At 41.6% G+C, this 23,713-nt stretch overlaps 1 protein-coding gene across 1 annotated transcript in view; it reads right to left on the bottom strand.

The window, feature by feature from the left end:
- The window catches only part of LOC137326215 (probable ATP-dependent RNA helicase DDX60), a 95,562-nt gene that overhangs the window by 58,156 nt on the left and 13,693 nt on the right, over positions 1-23,713 (bottom strand). Inside the window, exons 7-13 of the mRNA XM_067991100.1 lie at positions 14,698-14,853; positions 11,069-11,210; positions 9,945-10,103; positions 6,673-6,775; positions 6,207-6,322; positions 5,590-5,786; positions 4,710-4,965 (exon numbers count right to left, since the gene is read on the bottom strand). Of these exons, the coding sequence (XP_067847201.1) occupies positions 4,710-4,965; positions 5,590-5,786; positions 6,207-6,322; positions 6,673-6,775; positions 9,945-10,103; positions 11,069-11,210; positions 14,698-14,853 (1,129 nt within the window). The remainder of the gene's footprint in view (positions 1-4,709; positions 4,966-5,589; positions 5,787-6,206; positions 6,323-6,672; positions 6,776-9,944; positions 10,104-11,068; positions 11,211-14,697; positions 14,854-23,713) is intronic.

The following is a 23,713-nucleotide window of genomic DNA, read 5'->3' as shown; positions in this document are numbered from 1 at the left end:
CAAAGCATTAAATCATAAAAATTCATTCCTACGTTAAAAGCTACTGGTATGCTTTTGCATACAAAAGTTTATGGGGATGAATTTGAGTCATGAAACTTCACTTGGCATCGAAGAGGTTAGCTAATGGATGGATGAGTTGGAAGGATGAACCTAAAGCACATGAAATCAGGTAATAGTGTATGCACAACATTAAGATGAGGAAAATTAAGAACAAGGGCACCCACTCCTCAGACTTGCTTCTCTTTCAAGGACCTCACCTCATTCCACCCCTCTCGCCTCTCCTTTAAAGTCATTGTACTTTACCCCTCAAGCGTCACCCAAGTTTCTCAGTGAGATATCCTCACTCCTTTCCTCAGTCCAGAGCAACTTTTTTTTTTAAATCGTTCATGGGATGTGGGCGTCGTTGGCAAGGCCAGCATTTATTGCCCATCCCCAATTGCCCTCAAGAAGGTGGTGGTGAGCCGCCTTCTTGAACCGCTGCAATCGGTGTGGTGAAGGTTCTCCCACAGTGCTGTTAGGTAGGGAGTTCCAGGATTTTGACCCAGCGATGATATATCTCCAAGTCAGGATGGTGTGACTTGGAGGGGAACATGGAGGTGGTGTTGTTCCCACCTGCCTGCTACCCTTGTCCTTCCAGGTGGTAGAAGTCACGGGTTTTGGAAGTGCTGTCGAAGAAGCCTTAGCGAGTTGTTGCAGTGCATTATGTAGATGGTACATACTGCACCGGTGGTGAAGGGAGTAAATGTGGTGGGTGGGGTGCCAATCAAGCGGGCTGCTTTGTCCTGGATGTTGTCGGAGCTGCATTTATCCAGGCAAGTGGAGAGTATTCCATCACACTCCTGACTTGTGCCTTGTAGATGGTGGAAAGGCTTTGAGGAGTCAGGTGAGTCACTCGCTGCAGAATATCCAGTCTCTGACCTGCTCTTGTAGCCACAGTATGTGTGTGGCTGGTCCAGTTAAGTTTCTGGTCAATGGTGACCCCCAGGATGTTGATGGTGGGGGATTCGGCGATGGTAATGCCGTTGAATGTCATGGGGAGGTGATTAGACACTCTCTTGTTGGAGATGGTCATTGCCTGGCACGAACGTCACTTGCCACTTATCAGCCCACGCCTGGATGTTGTCCAGGTCTTGCTGTATACGGGCACGGACTGCTTCATTATCTGAGGGATTGTGAATGGAACTGAACACTGCAATCATCAGCCAACATCCTCATTTCTGATCTTATGATGGAGGGAAGGACATTGATGAAGCAGCTGAAGATGGTTGGGCCTAGGACACTGCTCTGAGGAACTCCTGCAGCAATGTCCTGGGGCTGAGATGATTGGCCTCCAACAACCACTACCATCTTCCTTTGTGCTAGGTATGACTCCAGCCACTGGAAGGTTTTCCCCGATTTCCTTTGATTTCAATTTTACTAGGGCTCCTTGGTGCCACACTCGTCATCAACTTCAATCTCCATCACAACTCACCTTGCCCACTCTTCTCTAATTTCATTGCCCTCCCTTAACCTCTCCCTCCTTATAAACTCTCCTACACATACTCTTGGTCACCCCCTCGACCGTGCCATCTCTCATGGCCTTTCTACCCCCGTTGTCTCGATCAGGCAGGCCATCTGTGACCACTTCCTTGTATCCCTCACCACTCACATACCCCTACCCTCTTCTAACACTTCTGCGTCTGACCCCCCAAAAAAGCTCTCCAAGTCACTTACAACTAACTGCACTTCCAAACTCCCAGCTGTCTAGCCTTTGCAGCTCCATTCACGATACTTCTGCCAGTCAATCTGCTCAATTACTCCCTCCCCTCTAACTTTGATATCCTTTTCCCCAGCAAAGCCATTACTCTATTCCACCCTGCTCGGTCCCCTGGTATGGCCCCCCATCTTCATTCCCTTAAGTCCAAGGGGCACAAAAATTTGAGCGTAACTGGCGCACAACTGACTCAGCCATCCATCGCCAGAACTGGTGGGACCACTTCAAGCACTTTCAGACCTTGCTCTCCCCTCCACAAAACCACTCACTACTCCAGGATCATCCTGGAATGCAAAGATAACCCCTGGCTTATCTTCTCGCCTACCAATAGTCTCCTTAAACCCCTCTCCCCTGCCTCGTTAGGCCTCACCTCCAAGTGTGAGGAGCTCATGGACTTAAGATTGAGTCCATTCATTCAGCCTCCTCTGCCGCATCTCCTCTTCTCTTTGCCCACCAAGCCAAACTTTAACTAACATTACCACCCTGCCCTATATCCGAGCCCACGCCGTTCTCTAACTTCTCTCCCATCATGGCCTATCCAAGCTCATCCTGTCCATGAGGCCCAATTCCTGCTGTCTTGACCCCAATCCCATTAACCTGACCAACCAACTTCTCTTCCTGGCTCCCATGCTAGTTGACATTGTAAATAGTTACCTCTCCTCAGTACTGCCCACCTCCCTTTCAAAGCCACAGTCATCAACCTTCTCCTCAAAATACCCACCTTCGCCCCTCTGTTCTTGCAAACTACCACCCCATTTCCAACTTCCTTGAACATGTTGTCTCCTCCCTAGTCCATACCCATCTTTCCCATAACTCCACGTTTGAATCATCTTGATCTCTCTACAGCATTTGACACGGTCAACCACACCATTTTCCGCCAAAGTCGCGCCTCCATTGAGTGGGACGGCCCTCACTTGGTTCCAACCTTACCTATCCAATCGTAGCCAGAGCATCTCCAATAATAACTTTTCTTCCCACCCTACACTGTTACTTCTGGAGTCCCCCAAATATCTATCCTTAACCCTCCTCCTATTCCTCATTTATTTGCTGCCCCTCAAGGCATCAGGTTCATGTACGCTGACAAATCTCAGCTCTACCTCTCAACCGCCTGTGTTGTCAGCCTGCATGTCCAACATCCAGTCCTGGAAAAGCCGCAATCTCCACCAGTTAAACATTGGGCAAACCAAAGTCATCGTCTTTGACCTCAGCCACAAACTCCATATCGTTGCCACCAATTCCATCCCTCACCCCGGCCACTGAATCTGGTTGAAGTCCACTGTTCACAACCTCGCCATCCTATCAGACCCCAAGCTGAGATTCCAATCCCATATCCACTCCATCACAAAGACTCCCTATTTCCACCTCTATAACATTGCCCATCTCCTCCCCTGCCTCAGCCCATCTGCTGCCGAAACGCTCATTAATGCTTTTGCTACCTCCAGACTCAATTATTCCATTGTGCTCCGGGCTGGCCTTCCACCCTTTATAAACTTCAGCTTATCCAAAACTAAGCTGTCCATATCCTAACTCACACCAAGTCCCACTCACAATCACCTGCATCACTGACCTGCATTGGCTCCCGATGTCTCAAATTTAAAATTCTCATCCTTTTGTTCAAATCCCTTTGTGGCCTCGCCCCTCCCCATCTCTAACCTCCTCCAGGCTTACAACTCTGTTCCTCCAACTCAAGTCTCTTATACATCCCCCTATGCCCCACCATTGACAGCCATGCCTTCAACCATCCAGGCCCTAAGCTCTGCAATTCCCCCTTTAAACCTCTCTCCTCCATTAAGACCCTCCTTAAAACATACCTTTTTAAACCAAGCTTTTGGTCACCCCTCCTAATATCTCCTCCTTTGGCTCAGTGTCAATTTTTGTCTGATTACGCTTCTATGAAGCACCTTGGGACATTTTCCTATATTAAAAAGCTGCTATATAAATGCAAGTTGTTATTTGCATCCACGTATTAGGCATTCTTTTCTTGGGTTCAAACTTTCTTTTTAGCCTACTCAGCAAAAACATTTACTTTTCTTAACATATAGTGTACCAGTGCAAACTTTGTGTGACAGGAGCACATATTGGCAATTAAGACACAAGGTCAGTGCGTCTAGCACAATTTTTCAATCATTAAATTTCAATAAACAGAAAATCATGCAGTTTGCCCTCCACACCCAAATTCCTAAGATGCATCCATCATGCACAGCTCTGCATGGAGTGTTAATTTATAAAATCTACTCTATAGTGTATATCAGCATCCAGAAGACAGCACTGAGGTTTCATAGTCAAATAAAATATGACTGACCAGGAAAAATATTATGTATTTATATTATAAGTTAACGGGCTCCACATTCAACTAAATTTCCATCCAGCTATTTTCCCGTGATGGTGTTAAGAACTTAATTTAAACATTTTAATTCACTAGTGACAGTAATGGGAGCTCAATGCTTGAGAAAACTAATACCATGACATATGTTCAAGTAGACTATAAACAGATCAGGAGTAAACAATGGGCAGCAAGCATGTTCTTTATAAATTGTCTAGGCCACCCAACTACTTTTATCTGACACAGCTAGCCATTCCCCACCAGCCCCCTGCACCCCGTAACAAGATTCCAGCCACTATTGGGACACAGAAAAAATTGCCACAAGTGATATTAAAAGTAGTTTAGAGTTACCACCTTTCCAGATTAGAAAACTGGAAGTAGGTGTGAATTACTTTACCTGGTTTATCTAAAATAACCACAATAGCAGTAAGCCATGTAGTGCTAAATGGAAATTGGCACTACTAGCTTGGTACTACAATCTAAATATAGGGCAGTAATCAAATCATATTCCTGAAATTATCTGTACTGGCAAGAGTAGAAGAAAAATACACAAATTTCATAAAAGGCAGACTATTTTTAGTGGACTTCATTTGTCCATAAACTGTACTTAAAAGAAAATACACTTGTTCACACCTGTAATTTGGCAGTGTTCTACCCAGATTTTAAAGCAGCTTTCAAGCACATCCATCTCTGCAATCAACTTGACAGAGTCGCCTGAGCATTTCTTCAGAAACTCCTCTAGCTTTTTAATTCCATGGTCAAAGTTCTCCTGAATCATTTTTGTAATGCTTTTGGATATTAAAGTCCATTGTTCCCTTTGTTTCAGATCTTCTTTCTCTTTCTTTTTCCTCATGTTTTCTTCAGCAATTATGTCAGCTTTCTTCTTAGGCTGTAAAATAAATGTTCAGTCCACTTTTAGTTTACTCCATTCTAACAGAGAAAATTAACAGTTTTCACTCTCAATATTTTTAAATCACATTATAGCTAAAAGGAAGCATCCATAAGCAGGCTGCATTAGTCAACTGCCACTGGGAAAATTAGTTGCACTGTTGGGGAAGTATGAAAGGCATTTTGCCATTCACCTAGATGGCATTATGGAATAAATTTAACAATTCAGCGCTCCCAGTAGAACTTTGCACAATGCAGTGCAAATCGGAATTTGATCGCAGAGATCAGAGTGCCCGATTCTTAATGGTCAGAAGGTCATGCGAGTCATGGATCAGGTACACTGAACTACATGCCTGAATTCCCAATTTGCCGGTCAAACAAAGCTGGGGTGGAAGCACTAAATCGTAAAATTTATCTCCAACACCTAAAGTAGAATACTTGATGCTCACGCAACATTGCTCTGTAAAAGAAAAAATTCCATTTGGGCTAATATATAATATTTAATGACTAAAAATAAAGTTGGAACGATCTATAAAAAAAAGCTTACTTCCAAAAAACATTCCTTAAGCTATGACAAAAATACACAAAATAAAATGGAACACAAAAATTCACAGGTATTACTCACAGGTAACTTTTTGCCTTTCGCACTTACGACACTGGTCAGTTTCGGTGCTGCTGCTGCTGTACCCCCTTGCGCACTGGTGATAATATTCTTTGTGATGTTGCCCTCTAGTGTCGATCCATAGAACCTGTGAAACCGCACAAGCTTCTGATAACTTCTAAGCATGCGCTTTCTTACCAAGGGATCGCTGCTTTTTTCTCCTGTGCAGAGAGATTAATCGATAAGTCAAAACAGAATATTTCTGTGTCAGCGGTTTGTTAGGTTAGGATCAATGATCCAGAAATTGCTGACGACATAAGGCGTCGTCAGCAATTTCTCTAGCTTTTTTCAGAAACTCCTCTAGCTTTTTAATTCCATGGTCAAAGTTCTCCTGAATCATTTTTGTAATGCTTTTGGATATTAAAGTCCATTGTTCCCTTTGTTTCAGATCTTCTTTAGGCACATTAGGCACCTAATGAAGAAATGCCCCATGCCTTCAATACAATATGGATTTGGCATTTAAAATTGAACATTTACATCCATATCATTACAAGTGGTGATCTTATGAGTGGATTTTATTGTACTAAAGTAAGTTAAAACAAGATTACTTTGCACAAATCCATTATCATTAAACTTCTTACCAAATGTTGATGCTCGGGTCCTTTCGTAATCATCACTGAGAGGTTTACCAGAAGGCCAATGCAAAAGCTTATCAAATTCTTTGCTTTCAGAAAGCGATGTAACCACAGAACTGTCTCTGCATTTAAAAAAAGTTTTTTTAAATTTCAAATCGGTTCCAAAAATAGTGTCATTGGAAAATAGACATACAACACAAATCTAAATATGAGACCTTTTAAAATTTGCGGAAATTATTAAAGTGCAAACATGCAAGGTTCAACTTAAGCATCAGTTTTAGATTCCTATTTAGATGGTCTCCCACCCTTTTTAACCCAAACTTGTGGCTCCTCAGTTTGCATCTCCAAAGCTGAAATTCAAATCAACAGAAGCCCATAAGTCAGATTTGACTGAATTACATCCAAAGCCAAAAGCAAATCCTAAATACAACATGCTAGAAAATGTTATAATAGAATTTAAAATAGCTCTCACCTGCTTAATGTAGGGAGGTCCTTTAGAATAGCTCCAGCATATTCCTCAACTAAGGGGTTGTTTACTGGGATCAAACATACTTCAGGAACAACCTCCAATTGATCTTTTGGTAAAACAAATGAACAGAATAGTGACACATCCAATTGTTAGGATTTTAAAAAATGTAAAATTAAATTTTAAAAAATGCTAATCTGTAATATATTAAGAAGGCTTTGTATGCATGTATGCAAGTCTTGTTAAGCTACACTTAATTACTTCCATCAAGCCTGCCACACTTTAGCATATCAATTCATTTTACTTACCAATGAGTCCTCCAAATTTGGTTTCCAGTATAGGTGGCACTGTTAATTACTTATTTCTGCAACCTCCCGGTTGTGTCTCCAAGATAGATAGCACTCATGTGCTCTTCATGGTGCAAGCCACCTTGGAGATACTACAATCCAGCCTATTGTCTGCTCCCTTCCCATTGTTGCCTCCCCCATTCTGTCACTTGTCCCACCTCAGGCCTCTGCTGCAGCAGCTCCTTGTCCGTCACAACCGGGCAGGAGCTCAAAGCCACCCGTCCTTGCCAAGTGCTAACAGTCACAATGAAACCTGCTGCAAATTCTTCAGCACTTTTAAATATTCTAAAGCAGTGAGAGCATGCAAGAACCTGCAGCCTATTCTCAGCAGTGGCTAAGAATGTGGCTATTAGCATTTGCAAGTGGCACTATGGCCGCGAGGATGGAAGTCATATCGGGTGATGTGTGATTGGGATGGGGAGAATTTGCTGATTTGTTCAAAGGATTTCACCAACACTGATGAAATCTGTATTACCTACAATCTATCTAAAATATTAAAAATCTTACATTTTCCTGTATTAAAAAAAAATCACATTATTCTCCCACTCTGTGTCAACTTTCTCTATTATAAATTCAAAGTCCACATTTATAATGTAAACTTGTCACACTCTAATGACACACCTCCTGCCAGGGGTGATGCTGCAGCATCAGTTTTTTCTCTCCCAGCTCCTCAGGCTGTACTGCAGAGAAGCTCCTATGCTCTAACCAACTCTACTTCTCTGCTTCCCAAAATGCTGCAAATTTTGCTATTTATCTATAAAATCTTAAATCAAAGTATTATATAAAAATAAGGACAGAATGTATGACTTTAAAATAGGGACTGAATACATTTGCACAGACTGGTCCAATTATTTCCTGCCCTCCGATCATACTTCACCTGAAAACTACATCGGATCTTGACTGTGTGCAACCCCATGGCGATCAACTAGTATTTAAAATGAATATACTCAGCAGTATTTTAAATAATATACACGTTTCCTTATTCCCTACTCTAAAATCTCCCTGGTCATGGCAGCAGCAGGGAAGGTTTGGAGGGGGGGGGGGTTGTTTGCATAAAAGAGTTTCCCCCACAGTGACCAAGAGCAATGTGTATAATCAGCTGTAATTTTAAATACAGGTTTTCTAAAGTCACTGCTTTGGAAACAGTTTTTAAAGATTGCCCTCCTCCGTCAGTCATTGTGACAGATCCTCCTCCATACGAGCATGCAAACCTTCTCCCGCCACACTCCCTCTGCCAACTCTTGTTGCTCCCATCCGCTCCAAACCAAGCATCATATCTTTTCCTCCCCTGCCAAAATCCCTAGCAGCGTGCTTTTAATCAATTGCACCTTGCAACCCTCCTCCCAGTACCAGCACATCCAGCAACCCTCCACCTCAAATGCCCCAAGACCCCGCTAACACACCTCAGGCCTGCCACAACCTAAGTCCACACCCAGCACCCTCTTCCCAGGGAAAAAAAAAGTGCATTTATAGTGCCTTTCGGAGCTTAGGACATCCAAAGTGCTTCACAGCCAATGAAGTACTTCTGATGTGCAGTCACTACTGTAGTGTAAGGAAGCGTGGCAGCCAGCAAAGAATAGTGAAATAAAGCACTCCTTAAAAGGGCAAGTTTTTTTTATATTAGAGTGGAGGGAGAGAACGATCTAAGGATGCAGGTGCAGGTGTTCTCCCTTTTGTCCGCCATAACTTCAGCAGAAGAGCCATGGAAACTCCAGAAATATGGCATAAATTATGTTTATGTCATTTTTCCTAAGTTTTCGCAGCTCTTCTGCCAAAGTTACAGCAGACATGAAAATTCACCTCCATCGAATGCAGTCAGTCCATCAAAATGTTAAGTGGGATGGAGTTTTAAACATAGGACTTTGAATACAAAAGCAAGAAAGTGATGTTTAATTTCTACAAGATATTAGTGAAGAGTATTACATACAGTTTTAAGCACCCTGTTATATGAAATAAATTAAAGTCATGGAAAGGATACAGTGAAGATTAACTAGAATATCAGGAATAAAAATTTATGAATGAAGGCTTGAAAAATTGGTGCCATTTCCACAGGAACAGAGAAGATTAACAGGAGATCTAATAAAAGGTGTTTGAAATTATGAAAATTTGAGAGGGTGGAATAGTAAGAGGTTGTTTCCACAGGTGGAAAATTGGTAAGGAAGGGGCCCTGTCACACAAATATCACTGGAAGAATGAAGGGGAAAGGTAGAAGATCTTTTCTCCCCCCAGTAAGAACATAGACTGCTTTCCCACAAAGTAGCTGTCGAAGCAGAGAATATATCATTTAAAAAGGAAATTGATTAAGCATTTGAAAATAACTACTCTTAATGGTCTCCTTGATGGCCTTCCATCCTTCACTCTCCATCAACTTTCACTTATCCAAAATCCTGGCACACGTATCCAGTCCTGCACCATATCACTCACCCCTCGCCTCTATCCTTAACTGAATTACATGGTTCCGCATTCACTCAACGCATTCAATTCAAAACCTTTGTCTTCATCTATGAATCAGTCCATGGCCTTGTTACACCCTAACTCTGCCATCTCCTCCAGCCCTAATACCCCCTCAATTCCTCTAACTCCAGTCTTTTGTGCAATTCCCCCACCCCAACCCACCATTGGTGGCTGAGCCTTTAGGTGCCTCTGACTACATTAGAAGCTCCCTCAGTAAACATCTCCACTTTTAAAGAACCTTCCTAAATACCAGCTCTTGAATCTAGCCTATGTTGACTCCTCCTGACCTCTTCCTTCTGGTTCAATGCCCATTTTGCATATGTATATCTGTGAATTCTCTTCAATGTTCTTTTATATTAAAAAGGTGCCATACAGTTGAAATATTTTTCAGCACAAGAAATCTTTACTGGGATCAAACCTACTATATAATATCATATTACAAAAGGAAGGTGGGTTTCGACCTCAGGTTTCAATTACCTTCTTCCAGTGGATTGTCATTCTCTTGCACCATCATTTTTGCAGTGGTTTGCAAAGGAAATGCTTTCCCAATGTCATAGCCAGAGGTTAAACTGGACACGGCATCCCACATTTGCTTGTATTCTTCTTCAATTACCTCTCCCAGCTGAAAATTGGATTCTGTTTAACAAAATAGATAATACTCAACAGGGAAAAGTAGCCCCATTTTGTTTATGGTACAAAAATGTGTTAATGTTTTTCACTCCAATGAGAACAAAATAAAGAGAGAAATCCTATTATTGATGATAGTGCCAATGGTTTTTTGGCCAGAAGCATGGCAGAATATTTGCCGCTATTACATTTAAGTGAGCATTTACAGTATAATTTTTATTCAGAAATTTAATATACGAGTCAGTGTTGCACCCATATTAGCAGGGATCTGGATCTGAAAATTTACTTGTGCCCTATAATTATTTTCCAAAAAAATGTTAAGATATAATACTTTTTTGTTGTTTGGATATTGGGGGGGGGGGGGGGGGGGGGGGGGGAGGCGATATTGTCTGCAGAGGGCAGAACAATATTCTGTAGCTCTGCCGGATTATCTTTGAGGATCAGGGAGTATTTATACAGTTTACTATCAGAATATTAGGCAGAGTAGATTGTAAGTGGTCCATGGAAGAATCTGGCTTGATGGGCTGGATAAGCTTTTCTGACTCCATGCTTTATGATCTTAAAAGTGGTAAAGCTATTTTGCATCATAAGGCATACTGTAGCAAGTATGAGGCCCTGACTCAAGTTTTGACTCATGCCAGCATACCGATACACAGGGATGAGATGAGATGCTACCACAAACAGAGGGGAGGAAAAAGGAGAATGAGTCTACTTCCCTGTTTTTAAACATCTCCCAAGAATCTAAGAATGGGTTTTCAGACCATTCTCTTGGATGGAAAAAAAAATGCATAAGGAACAGGGACTTCAGGGGGAAAAGGAGGGAAGTGATAAGTTATGTAGTTCTAGTTCCATTGCAGAAAATTATGGAGCCTGCCTGCAGCATTTATTATCACTGCTGAGGACTAAAATAAAATCAATCCAAAATAACCAGTAAAAAAAAAGAAAATAATTAATTTTCCTTTTAAAAATGTTACCTGTGTTATCAGTCATTCTACTGCACAGAGCCACTCTTGTTAAAAGTAGTTTATCACTCAAATCACACAAATGCGCCATATCACTTCTCCAGCTCTTCATGACATCAAGTTTCTTTAGAATAAAATGTTCATTCATATTTTGCTGCAAATTAAATTTTAAAATGTGAATTAAGTTATCTATTGTTCCCAATTTTAACAAAGCCAGCTTTTTCAAGATGTTCTGCTGGGAAATGGAATTTTCCATTTCAAGCACTTCCAGAACAGGTTAGACACATATTAAAGCTCCTTTTTCTCTACTCCACTCAGCCCAATCTCAGAAGAGCAACTCCTACTGCATCAGTGTGACTTTTCCATTGCTCACCAGATATTTTATGGTCTGAGGGAGAGCGCTAAATTAGGGGCAGCTTTCAGAAGAAACTGGATTGGCTCTCACAAACAATGAACCCTTACAGCCAGCAGACAGAGGAGACTTTCACCCATTAGCCTGGGCTGGATCTAAACCTAGATCCGACAGGTGAAAGACCAGTCTCTAAGCCATTACATCACCCAGTCCTCTTATTGTGGTTACCTTCTCATTTAAAATTAGAACAAACAGGTGCTTACAGGCATCAATAGTATACAAATAAGATTTTGTGGTACTGTTTACAAAATATCAAGGTAGAAATTCATGTGATGCATCAGTTTTTCCGGCGTAAGATGGGCACAAAGCATACCAATTTAGCAGTGGGACTATCGATGCCCAATCTGCGCAGGCATTGGTCCGACTACTAAATTCATGGCACCCATTTAAAACAGGCATTAAGCCCCTTGAATATGTTAATGAGGGGCCCAACACCTATTGAAGGATCCCATTTCAAAATTAGTTGGAAGCCACTCACAAACTAGCTCAGGAAACTTTTGATTTTTTTTTGGTGGGGTAAGGAGGAGCAGGGGTGCTACCACACAGCTTAGCATGGGAGCTGTCCGATTTCACATCCGCCCACAACTGGCAGGCTGCTGCTCACCAGGCATGTAACTGAGGCCCAGATCTCAAAACGTCGTGGGCTTTACACCGTTAAGAATGGGTGGACAGCACAGCCACTCTCTCTGCTGACTTCATTCCAGTTTCGGGCAGAAGCTGCCCTGGTATGGCCAATGTAAACATTTTAAACTGAATCTGGTGCAAGTACATAATTGTTAATAAACTGGGCTTAGCTCAGACACATGATAGGACCAATATGTACATTTGTGTGAGTGTTTACATTTTGAACTGACAATTTAGTGCAAGTAGGATTGGCTTAAACGTATGATATGGTCAATGTGTACATTTGAAACTGAATCTATTGCTAGTTCACAATTGTTAAATAGGATTTGGTTAAGACTACAATTAATATCAATGAGCATATTTTGAATCTGATGCCAATAGATTATTGTCAATAAATAGCATTTGGCTTTAACTTGGGTCAACATGTACCTTTTAAACAGAATCTAGTGCAAGTCGATCAATGTTAATATGGGTTAGCCAAACATTGTTTAAGAACACAAGAAATAGGAGCAGGAGTAGGCCATAAGGCCCCTTGAGCCTGCTTTCCATCATTCATTAAGATCATGGCTGGTCTTGTACCTCAACTCCACTTTCCCGCCCAATCCCCATATCTCGATTCCCTTAGCGTCCAAAAGTCTATCGATCTTAATCTTGAATATATTAAAGAACTGAGCATCCACAGCCCTCTGGGGTAGAGAATTCCAAAGAGTCACAACCCACTGAGTGAAGACATTTCTCCTCATCTCAGTCCTAAATGGCCAACCTCTTATCTTGAAACTGACCCCTAGTTCTGGTCTCCTGCCAGGGGAAAAAGCCTCTTAGCATCGACCCTTTGAAGCCCTCTCAGAATCTTATATGTTTCAATGAAATCACCTCTCATTCTTCTAATCACCAGAGAATGTAGGCCCATTTTACTCAATCTCTCTTCATAGGATAACCCTCTCATCCCAGGAATCAATCTAGTGAACCATTGTTGCACCCCCTCTAAGGTAAGGAGAGTAAAACTTTACACAGTACTCCAGATGTGGTCTCACCAGAGCCCAATATAATTGCAGCAAGGCCTCCTTACTCTTATACTCCAACCCCCTTCCAATAAAGGCTAACATACTATTTGCCTTCCTAATTGCTTGCATGTAGTTTTCTGTGATTCATCTACAAGGACACCTAAATCCCTCTGAATGCCAACATTTCTTAGTCTCTCACCATTTAAAAAATATTCTGCTTTTCCATTCTTCCTACCAAAGTGGATAATTTCACATTTCCCCACGTTATACTCCATCTGCCACCTTCGCACCCACACACTAAACCTGTCCATATCCCTTTGCAGCCTCTGTGCATCCTCCTCACAGCTTGCTTTCCCACCTAGCTTTGTATCAGCAAACTTGGATACATTACACTCAGTCCCCTCATCTAAGTCATTGACGTATATTGTGAACAGCTGAAGCCCAAACACTGACCCTTGCGGCACTCCACTAATTACAACCTGCAAACCTAAAAATCACTGTTTTCTGTCCGTTAACCAATCCTCAATCCATGCTAATAAATTACCCCCAATCCCATGAGCCCTAGTCCTGTGTAACCACCTCTTGTGTGGCACCTTATTAAATGCCTTTTGAAAATCCAAATATACTGCATCCACTGGTTCCCCTTTATCTACCCTGCTAGTTACACCCTCAAAAAATTATAATAGATTTGTCAAACACAATTTTCCTTTCATAAAACTGTGTTGACTCTGCCTAATCATACGATTTAAGTGCCCTGTTACAACATCCTTAATAACTGATTCCAGCATTTTCCCTACTACTGATATCAGGTAACTGGCCTGTGGTTCCCTATTTTCTCTCCCTCCTTTCTTGAATAGCAGGGTTACATTTGCTACTTTCCAATCCATGGGGACCATTCTAGAATCTAGGGAATTCTGGAAGATCAAAACCAATGCATCCACTATCTCTGCAGCCACCTCTTTTAAAACCTTAGGATGGAGGCCATCAGGTCCAGGGGAATTGTTGGCTTTTAGTCCTGTTAATTTCTCTAGTACTTTTTCTTTACTGATCTTAATTACTTTAATTTCCTCACTCTCATTAGACCCATGGTTCCCCACTATTTTCCAGTATGTTTGTGTCTTCTGTGAAGACAGGCACAATATATTTGTTTAACATCTCTGCCATTTCCCTATTCCCCATTATAATTTTTCCTGTCTCTGCCTCGCTAATCTCTTCCTTTTTACATACCTTGTAGAAGCTCTTACAATTTTTTTTTGTTTCTGGCTCGTTTACTCTCATTCAATTTTCTCCCATTATCAACTTCTTGATCATCCTTTGCTGATTTCTAAAACCCTCCCACTCTTCAGGCTTACTACCCTTTTTGGCAACATTGTAAGCATCTTTTTTTATTCTAATACTATCCTTAACTTCTCTAGTTAGCCACTGTTGGATCATTTTTCCCGTGGAGATTTTTCTACTGACAATAGAAAGAACTTACATTTGAATGGAGCCTTTCACAACCTCTGGACGACCCAATGCGCTTCATAGCCAATGAAGTACTAGGCCACTATTACTGTAATTTTCTAATTTTGAAATCTATTAAAATATGTCTTTGTGCTTACCAACTGTAGAAAATCTGAAGCTGGTTTCACCCATTCTAAATTGACTTTCTTCTGTGCTCGTTTAGTCAATGGTAAATGAAGCAATAAGGCCACGTGTGCACAATACATTCGGCATATGTCTGCTGCCTCTTGAAATGTTAAAATTTCATCCTTTGCCTGTGACATTCAAAACACAAATGTAAAATAATCAGCATACATTAAGCAGTTATATGCGTAGTATGAGTTTGAAGGTTAATTATAGCACACTTTATAAGTATATAAGATATATATAAAAAATCAGCTGCAAAAATGTTAGTGCTGAGCAGCAACCATCATGGTGATAAAGCAATAAGACCATGTGTACATAGTTTTGGACATGGATAACATCATTCAACAAGGGACACATTCATAGAAAAAAAAACATGCTGAATGGAGAAGTAGATGAAAGTACCATCAAAAGAATCTCAGCCTACAGATAAAGACATTTACATCAAAACCAAGGCATTGACAATCTTTCAGCGGTGTTTTTATGCAATAGATCTGATTTGATCAAGTAATGATACAGTATTTGTCACTTCTTGTGGAAGAAAAAAAAAATCTAACTTCAGATTGAAAACATTCATCACAGCACACACTAGAATGCCAACAAAACTAATTTGTGGAAATGAGGAATCACCTTAGTCTAGATCAGTGTTGTCCAAAACATTAGTCATATGTGGCTATGGGATTTCAGTTGTGGCTTATTGCATTTCTGATTTTTTTTTATTTACCAGATACCACCATTGGGCATGTGATCTCAATACTCATTCACATGGAGTATGCATGTGTACTTTAACTCGTGAGTCTACTGCTAAAATGTTAAGATGAAACGCAGAGTGTGCGAGTGTTTTTCCAATCGTTGAGCGCTTTATTTCCTTGGTTGCTGAATGCTGGTAAATGTTTTTTATATGCGTGAAGTACATTTAACTGTATTGTGTTAGTGTATGTCAGGTGTTTTCTACCAAAATTAGCACATATGGCTAAAACAGTATTACCATAGCCACACTTGTGGCTAGTCAGCAATTTCTATTGGACAGCACTGGTCCAGATAATGGCAAAGTCCTGGAACGTTTATCCATAATTACTTAAGTAACACTTGATCAGAACCTATGAGAATCATAAAGCCAGGGAGTCTCATCACCCAATATTCTGCTTCACAGACAACTGAAAAATATACAAAATTTCAGATTCCAACATTGGCCTGATAGTTAGTCTACCATTTGTTCAATACACATTCTCTCAACTGAAGTTAGAGAGAGGGGAAAATAACACCAAAAACCTCAAAAATATACATGCATAATTAGAAATCGGATTGCTGTGTTAGAATTAAAAGGATAAATTTTGAGTTGTGATAGATGCAGCCCAATGATGTTTCAGTGCATTAATGTACTGGAACATTCACTAGATAGAATACATGGCATTGCCATGGAAAGATGAACAGTACTGAATAAGCACTGGTCATCATTCAGTGGAGAATATCTTGCTAACAGAGAAAGTTACTAAACTGCTACACGAAACAGCAATAGTATAGGTGAAGTAAGAATGAGGCTATAAGAACAAGCAGTAAAAATGCCAAGTTCATTCATAAAACCAATCACGTTTAAGAACCTCCTAAGATTACATTCACAGGTCAGAAAGGTCCAAGGTTATTGATGGCTTTTACAAACTTGGGTTGAACAGTGATTAAGATAGGAACTTGTGAAGAAGATTGATCCAAGTATTGGGAAGGAGAGAGCTAGTTTTGATGCTCTACATAATATTTGGGGAAAAGCCCTATTTTCCAGTTAGGACATGTTATAGTTTAGTGTGATGAGATTTAGCTGGCATGAATATTTACAAGATGTATCTAATTTGTAAGATTAGATAATAAGTTAAAAAGCAAAACGAGGGTGCAATGAGTTATAAGTAGCAGCTTCTCTGTTTTAGGCATGTTAAAAGAACCAGGATTAATACTTGATGACACTATGGTTTATATTCCAAAACTACTTCAGGAAGTCATTCCTAGTGCCTCAGAGTCCTGATCTTGTGGAAAATATCTTAAATATCTGATTATATTGCAGGACACTTTCCACACCAGCGAAAACAAGAGAAAAACAAGCTTGCAAATGGAAGCTTTTTTCAGTTGTAATTTTTGAACACTCAGTTGTCATACCTTCCCCACTGGCTGAGTAAAACCTCTTGGCTGGTCTACACACATAGCCTGAGCCATTCAATCCACGGGCAGCCAGAAAGTACAAGTCAACCGCTCCCATTGGCCCATACATAAACTACCTCTTTCGGTGGTTCACAGACCCTTTGAACCAATAGCACCTAATTTACTTTCCTTGTACTGCCACTGATTGTAGCATGTAAACATGCCATGGTATCTTTTAAATTGTTTCTTTGGAGACATAAGGCTGAGAACACAAACAAGATGTCCAGGGACAAATTCATTGGCCAATGCACACGTTGACGTTTGCAGTTTGAATTTATATGCTGCACTGTGTTTATTGCTTTTTCTTGCTCATTAAGACAGATGACATGATATGGACAATGATGTGAATCAGTCAGTATGCAAAGGGAATGTAAATATCACATTTATACAGGTATTTGAAAACTGTAATACAAGCAATAATAATTTTGAAGTATTTCTATGAAAGCAACAGCAACTTCTGTTCGTGTAAATCTTATTTTATTTAGGTGTCATAATAGAACTGTACTCAGCTGAGGAGACAGTAGGAGGCACTACAATTAGCCTCAGCATTTCTGGGTTACAAAGGGGAAAGAAATCAACCAGCGTTCCTGCTCCTGATGGCTATCCAGCATTCCTGTTGTAAATGCATGTGTGAGGACATCAGGTCAGGACAGAATTGGGCTTGGTTGTCATCTCCCTGTGGTTGAATAACCTCCCAACACTCACTGTCAAAGCTTACACATGAATAATGGCCAACAGGGCAAGTTACAATAGGGTGACTGGGGTCACAACTGAGTCAACAGCTTCAGGAAAGGAGAAAATTGGCAAGAATAAGGTGGTTTGATTAGTTAGATATTTGCTAAAATAGACAATCACGATAGCTGGAGTTAACGGAGTTTAGTCCGGAAACATTTGGACACAATGCAGAAGGAAAGATTGCGTTGGTTCTTTTACAGGCTTGTGACGATTTTCTAATATTCACTGAGCTTGGGCAATCCAGTGAACCTGGACACAGACCCAGGAATAGTGTTAATCATCCATACTGTATCTCTTTCTTCCCAAAACAGCTGCTTTAAAAAATAATCTATATTAATAGTGGTAGTAGGTCACAGTGACAAGAAATTTAGATGAATGCTGACTTATTAAATATATGCCTGGATTTGGACTAATAACTGATGCAGAATGAGAAACTGAGTAGAAAAGGAAAAACTAATCCCAGGTCTTGTATAAATTATAGATGGCTGAACAAATGTAGATTAATGCATTGCCTGGAAAACAGTAAAAGGTGACAATCTAATCAAGTGACTTAGATGACAACTCGTATATAATTTCTCCACGAGACCTAAGAAATAGGAGCAGGAGTAGGCCATACAGCCCCTCGAACCTGCTCCGCCATTCAATCAGATCATGGCTGATCTTCGACTCCTGGCCTCGTTTGAACAGGAATACTGACATCTGAGCAGATAGGATGATCCAAGCTGCAACAATCTCCAAAAATGCTAACAGTCTTGAGTATAATGCTGAGAAAACTCCATGACAGCTGAAGAGTAAAGGACACTAGCTAATGCTGATGTGATATCAGGTGATCAGTTCCCTATAATGGATACTTCAGAACAGGTTGGGATAGCATAACTTCCCAGCATAATCTAGCTGCAAAAGCAGAGGAGCAGTAGTTGTTTTTTTTTATATATAAAATGTGAAAGTATATAAATAGGCAGAATAGGAAGAATTTCTCTCAACACTGGACAAGTATAAACTTTTGAAAGAACTGAAATTGATGGCAGAAGTGAGATTTCTTGAGGATTCCCATTCTTCTACCAACTTCTCCAGCCATATGCACCAATTACTGCCTTAGCAAAGATCTTGTGTTTTTCAAATAAAACTTGTGAAAGCTTGTGATTTGCAAATAAAACAGTTGTACTATAACCTGGTGTTGTAAGATTCCTTACATTTGTCAACCCCAGTCCATCACCGGCATCTCCACATCTTAGCAAAGATCAGATGTGATGCCTAAGTCAAGGGCCTGAATACTTGTACTGGAGAGAGTTTTTGTATCATTTATGCAGAAGTGGGAGGGCAACATCAATCTTCCTCAACAAGCTCATTTCTTTCAGGTATTGAGTATAACACTTCATTCTTCGATTTATTGAACAAACTATTTTGTTAAATCCTTTATCTGTTCAATCATGTTTTCATTCTTTGGAGATCCAAGTCGGTGAGCGGCGGGAGAGAGCGAGACCAGAGCGGGGATAAAACAGCGCGGAGAGAGCGAGAGTTCAGTCGGTGAGCGGCGGCAAAGAGCGAGACCAGAGCGGGGATAAAAACAGCGCGGAGAGAGCGAGAGTTCAGTCGGTGAGCGGCGGGAGAGAGCGAGACCAGAGCGGGGATAAAAACAGCGCGGAGAGAGCGAGAGTCCAGTCGGTGAGCGGCGGGAGAGAGCGAGACCAGAGCTTACTCAGAGAGAGACTCTGAGACCAGCGGCAGTTCGGGGTGACGTCACCAGTCAGAAAGTGACGCGGCACAGGGGAGGCAGCTGATTGGTGAGTAGGTTCAGGTGAGTATTTCTACCATTTTACTGTAAGTAAAGTAATAAGAAAGGGAAGGTCTGCAGGTTTTATAGCAGGTCGTGTTTTTTTTTTAGTGAACCTAGGTCCCTAGTATAGTTAACATTTTCTAATTTCAACGTAATTTAAAAGGGGTAACTCAGCTAAGGCAAGTCATGGCAGCAGACCTCGCACCCGTGATGTGCTCCTCCTGCAAGATGTGGGAAGTCATGGACACTACCAGTGTCCCTGCCGACCATGTGTGCGGGAAGTGTGTCCACCTGCAGCTACCGACCGATCGTATCTCGGAGCTGGAGCTGCGGGTGGACTCACTGTAGAGCATCCGCGATGCAGAGAAACTCGTGGATAGCACGTTTAGCGAGTTGGTCACACCGCAGGTAAAGGGTATACAGGCAGGAAGTGAATGGGTGACCACCAGGAAGAGTAAGAGGTGCAGGCAGGTAGTGCAGGGGTCCCCTGTGACCATCCCCCTCTCAAAAAGATATGTCACTTTGGATGCTGTTGTGGGGGATGACTTATCAGGGGAAGGCAGCAGCAGCCAACTTCCTGGCACCACGGGTAGCTCTGCTGCACAGGCTGGGAGGAAAAAGAGTGAAAGAGCTATAGTGATAGGGGACTCAATTGTAAGGGGAATAGACAGGCGTTTCTGCGGCCGCAACCGAGACTCCAGGATGGTGTGTTGCCTCCCTGGTGCAAGGATCAAGGACGTCTCGGAGCGGCTACAGAACATTTTGGAGGGGGAGGGCGAACAGCCAGCTGTCGTGGTGCACATAGGCACCAACGATATAGGTAAAAAAGGGGATGAGGTCCTAAAAGCAGAATATAGGGAGTTAGGAGGTAAATTAAAAAATAGGACCTCAAAGGTAGTAATCTCAGGATTGCTGCCAGTGCCACGTGCTAGTCAGAGTAGAAATAGAAGGATATTTCAAATGAATACGTGGCTAGAGGAATGGTGCAAGGGGGAGGGATTCAAATTCCTGGGACACTGGAAACGGTTCTGGGGGAGGTGGGACCAGTACAAACCGGACGGTCTGCACCTGGGCAGGGCCAGGACCGCTGTCCTAGGAGGAGTGTTTGCTAGTGCTGTTGGGGAGGGTTTAAACTAAAGTGGCAGGGGGTTGGGAACCTGAGCAGGGAGAGAGAGGAAAGCGTAACAGGAAGGGACAGAAGGTATGGAGTAATAGGTAAAGTGTTAAAAAAGGAAAAAGCAGGAACTAAGCGTCACAAAACAGATTTGAAAGTTCTTTATCTGAATGCACGTAGCATTCGTAATAAAATGGACGAGTTAACGGCACAAATAACTACGTATGGGTATGATCTTGTGGCCATTACAGAAACATGGCTGCAGGGTGACAACGACTGGGAATTAAATATGCCAGGGTATTTAACAATCAGGAAGGACAGGCAGGAAGGAAGGGGAGGTGGGGTGGCTATGTTAATAAAGGAAGGAATCACTGTAATACAGATAAATGATATTGGGACAAAGCATCAAGATAATGAAACAGTTTGGGTGGAGATAAGGAATAATAAGGGGAAAAAAACATTAGTGGGCGTAGTATATAGGCCTCCTAATAGTTGCAACTCTGCTGGAAGAAGTATTAATCAGGAAATAGTCGGGGCATGTAATAAGGGAACAGCTATAATTATGGGGGATTTTAATTATCATATTAACTGGACAAATCAAATTGGGCAGAGCAGCCTTGAGGACGAGTTCATTGAGTGCATCAGGGATGGATTTCTTGAGCAGTATGTAACTGATCCTACTAGGGGGCAGGCAACCTTGGGCCTGGTCCTGTGTAATGAGTCAGGATTAATTAATAATGTCCTAGTTAAGGATCCCCTTGGAACGAGCGACCACAACATGGTTGAATTCCATATCCAATTAGAGGGTGAGAAGGTTGATTCTCAAACAAGCGTACTGAGCTTGAATAAAGGAGACTATGATGGTATGAGAGCGGAATTGATTAAAGTGGACTGGGAAAATAGATTAAAGGGTAAGACGGTACATGAGCATTGGTGTTCATTTAGGGAGTTATTTTACAACTTTCAAAATAAATATATTCCACTGAGGAAAAAAGGGTGTAAAAGAAATGACAGCCATCCGTGGCTAAGTAAAGAAATCAAGGATAGTATCCGACTAAAAACAAGGACATAAGGTAGCCAAACTTAGTGGGAGGATAGAAGATTGGGAATTCTTCAAAAGACAGCAAAAAGTAACTAAAGGATTGATTAAGAAAGGGAAGTTAGATTATGAAAAGAAATTAGCAAAAAATATAAAAACAGATAGCAAGAGTTTCTATAGTTATATAAAAAGAAAAAGGGTGGCTAAGGCAAACGTAGGTCCCTTAGAGGATGAGACCAGGAAATTAATGGTGGGAAACATGGAGATGGCAAAAATGCTGAACAAATATTTTGTTTCAGTCTTTACGGTAGAGGACACTAAGAATATCCCAACACTGGACAAACAGGGGACTCTACGGGGGGAGGAGCTAAATACGATTAAAATCACTCAGGAGATGGTACTCAGTAAATTAATGGGACTCAAAGCGGATAAATCCCCTGGACCTGATGGCTTCCATCCTAGGGTCTTGAGGGAAGTGGCAGTAGGGATTGTGGATGCTTTGGTGATAGTTTTCCAAAATTCCCTGGACTCAGGAGAGGTCCCGGCAGATTGGAAAACTGCTAATGTAACACCGTTATTTAAAAAGGGTAGTAGGCAGAAGGCTGGAAATTATAGGCCAGTTAGCTTAACATCTGTGGTGGGTAAAATTTTGGAGTCTATTATTAAGGAGACAGTAACGGAACATTTAGATAAGCATAATTTAATAGGACAAAGTCAGCATGGCTTTATGAAGGGGAAGTCATGTCTGACAAATTTGCTTGAGTTCTTTGAGGACATAACGTACAGGGTGGATAAAGGGGAACCAGTGGACATAGTGTATTTAGACTTCCAAAAGGCATTCGACAAGGTGCCACATAAAAGATTATTACTTAAGATAAAAAATCACGGGATTGGGGGCAACATTCTGGCATGGGTGGAGGATTGGTTATCGAACAGGAAGCAGAGAGTTGGGATAAATGGTTCATTTTCGGACTGGCAACCAGTAACCAGTGGTGTTCCACAGGGGTCGGTGCTGGGTCCCCAACTCTTTACAATCTATATTAACGATTTGGAGGAGGGGACCGAGTGCAACATATCAAAATTTGCAGATGATACAAAGATGGGAGGGAAAGTAGAGAGTGAGGAGGACATAAAAAACCTGCAGGGGGATATAGACAAGCTGGGTGAGTGGGCGGAGATTTGGCAGATGCAATATAATATTGGAAAATGTGAGGTTATGCACTTTGGCAGGAAAAATCAGAGAGCAAGTTATTTTCTTAATGGCGAGAGACTGGAAAGTACTGCAGTACAAAGGGATCTGGGGGTACTAGTGCAAGAAAATCAAAAAGTTGGTATGCAGGTGCAGCAGGTGATCAAGAAAGCCAACGGAATGTTGGCTTTTATTGCTAGGGGGATAGAATATAAAAACAGGGAGGTATTGCTGCAGTTATATAGGGCATTGGTGAGACCGCACCTGGAATACTGCATACAGTTTTGGTCTCCATACTTAAGAAAAGACATACTTGCTCTCGAGGCAGTACAAAGAAGGTTCACTCGGTTAATCCCGGGGATGAGGGGGCGGACATATGAGGAGAGGTTGAGTCGATTGGGACTCTACTCATTGGAGTTCAGAAGAATGAGAGGCGATCTCATTGAAACATATAAGATTGTGAAGGGGTTTGATCAGGTGGATGCAGTAAGGATGTTCCCAAAGATGGGTGAAACTAGAACTAGGGGGCATAATCTTAGAATAAGGGGCTGCTCTTTCAAAACTGAGATGAGGAGAAACTTCTTCACTCAGAGGGTGGTAGGTCTGTGGAATTTGCTGCCCCAGGAAGCTGTGGAAGCTACATCATTAGATAAATTTAAAACAGAAATAGACAGTTTTCTAGAAGTAAAGGGAATTAGGGGTTATGGGGAGCGGGCAGGAAATTGGACATGAAGCTGAGTTCGGATCGGTCAATGCCCTGTGGGTGGCGGAGAGGGCCCAGGGGCTGTGTGGCCGGGTCCTGCTCCTACTTCTTGTGCTCTTTAGATTTGTGGTTGGGATCAGATCAGCCATGATCTTATTGAATGGTGGAGCAGGCTCGAGGGGCCGATTGGCCTACTCCTGCTCCAATTTCTTATGTTCTTATGTTCACATGCTACAAAAGAAATCCA

Source organism: Heptranchias perlo, chromosome 1 (assembly GCF_035084215.1).
Source record: "Heptranchias perlo isolate sHepPer1 chromosome 1, sHepPer1.hap1, whole genome shotgun sequence".
In the NCBI taxonomy this organism is placed as follows: Eukaryota; Metazoa; Chordata; class Chondrichthyes; order Hexanchiformes; family Hexanchidae; genus Heptranchias; species Heptranchias perlo.
Note: the sequence above shows the minus strand (reverse complement) of the source record. Positions and strands in the feature narration are given on the sequence as shown.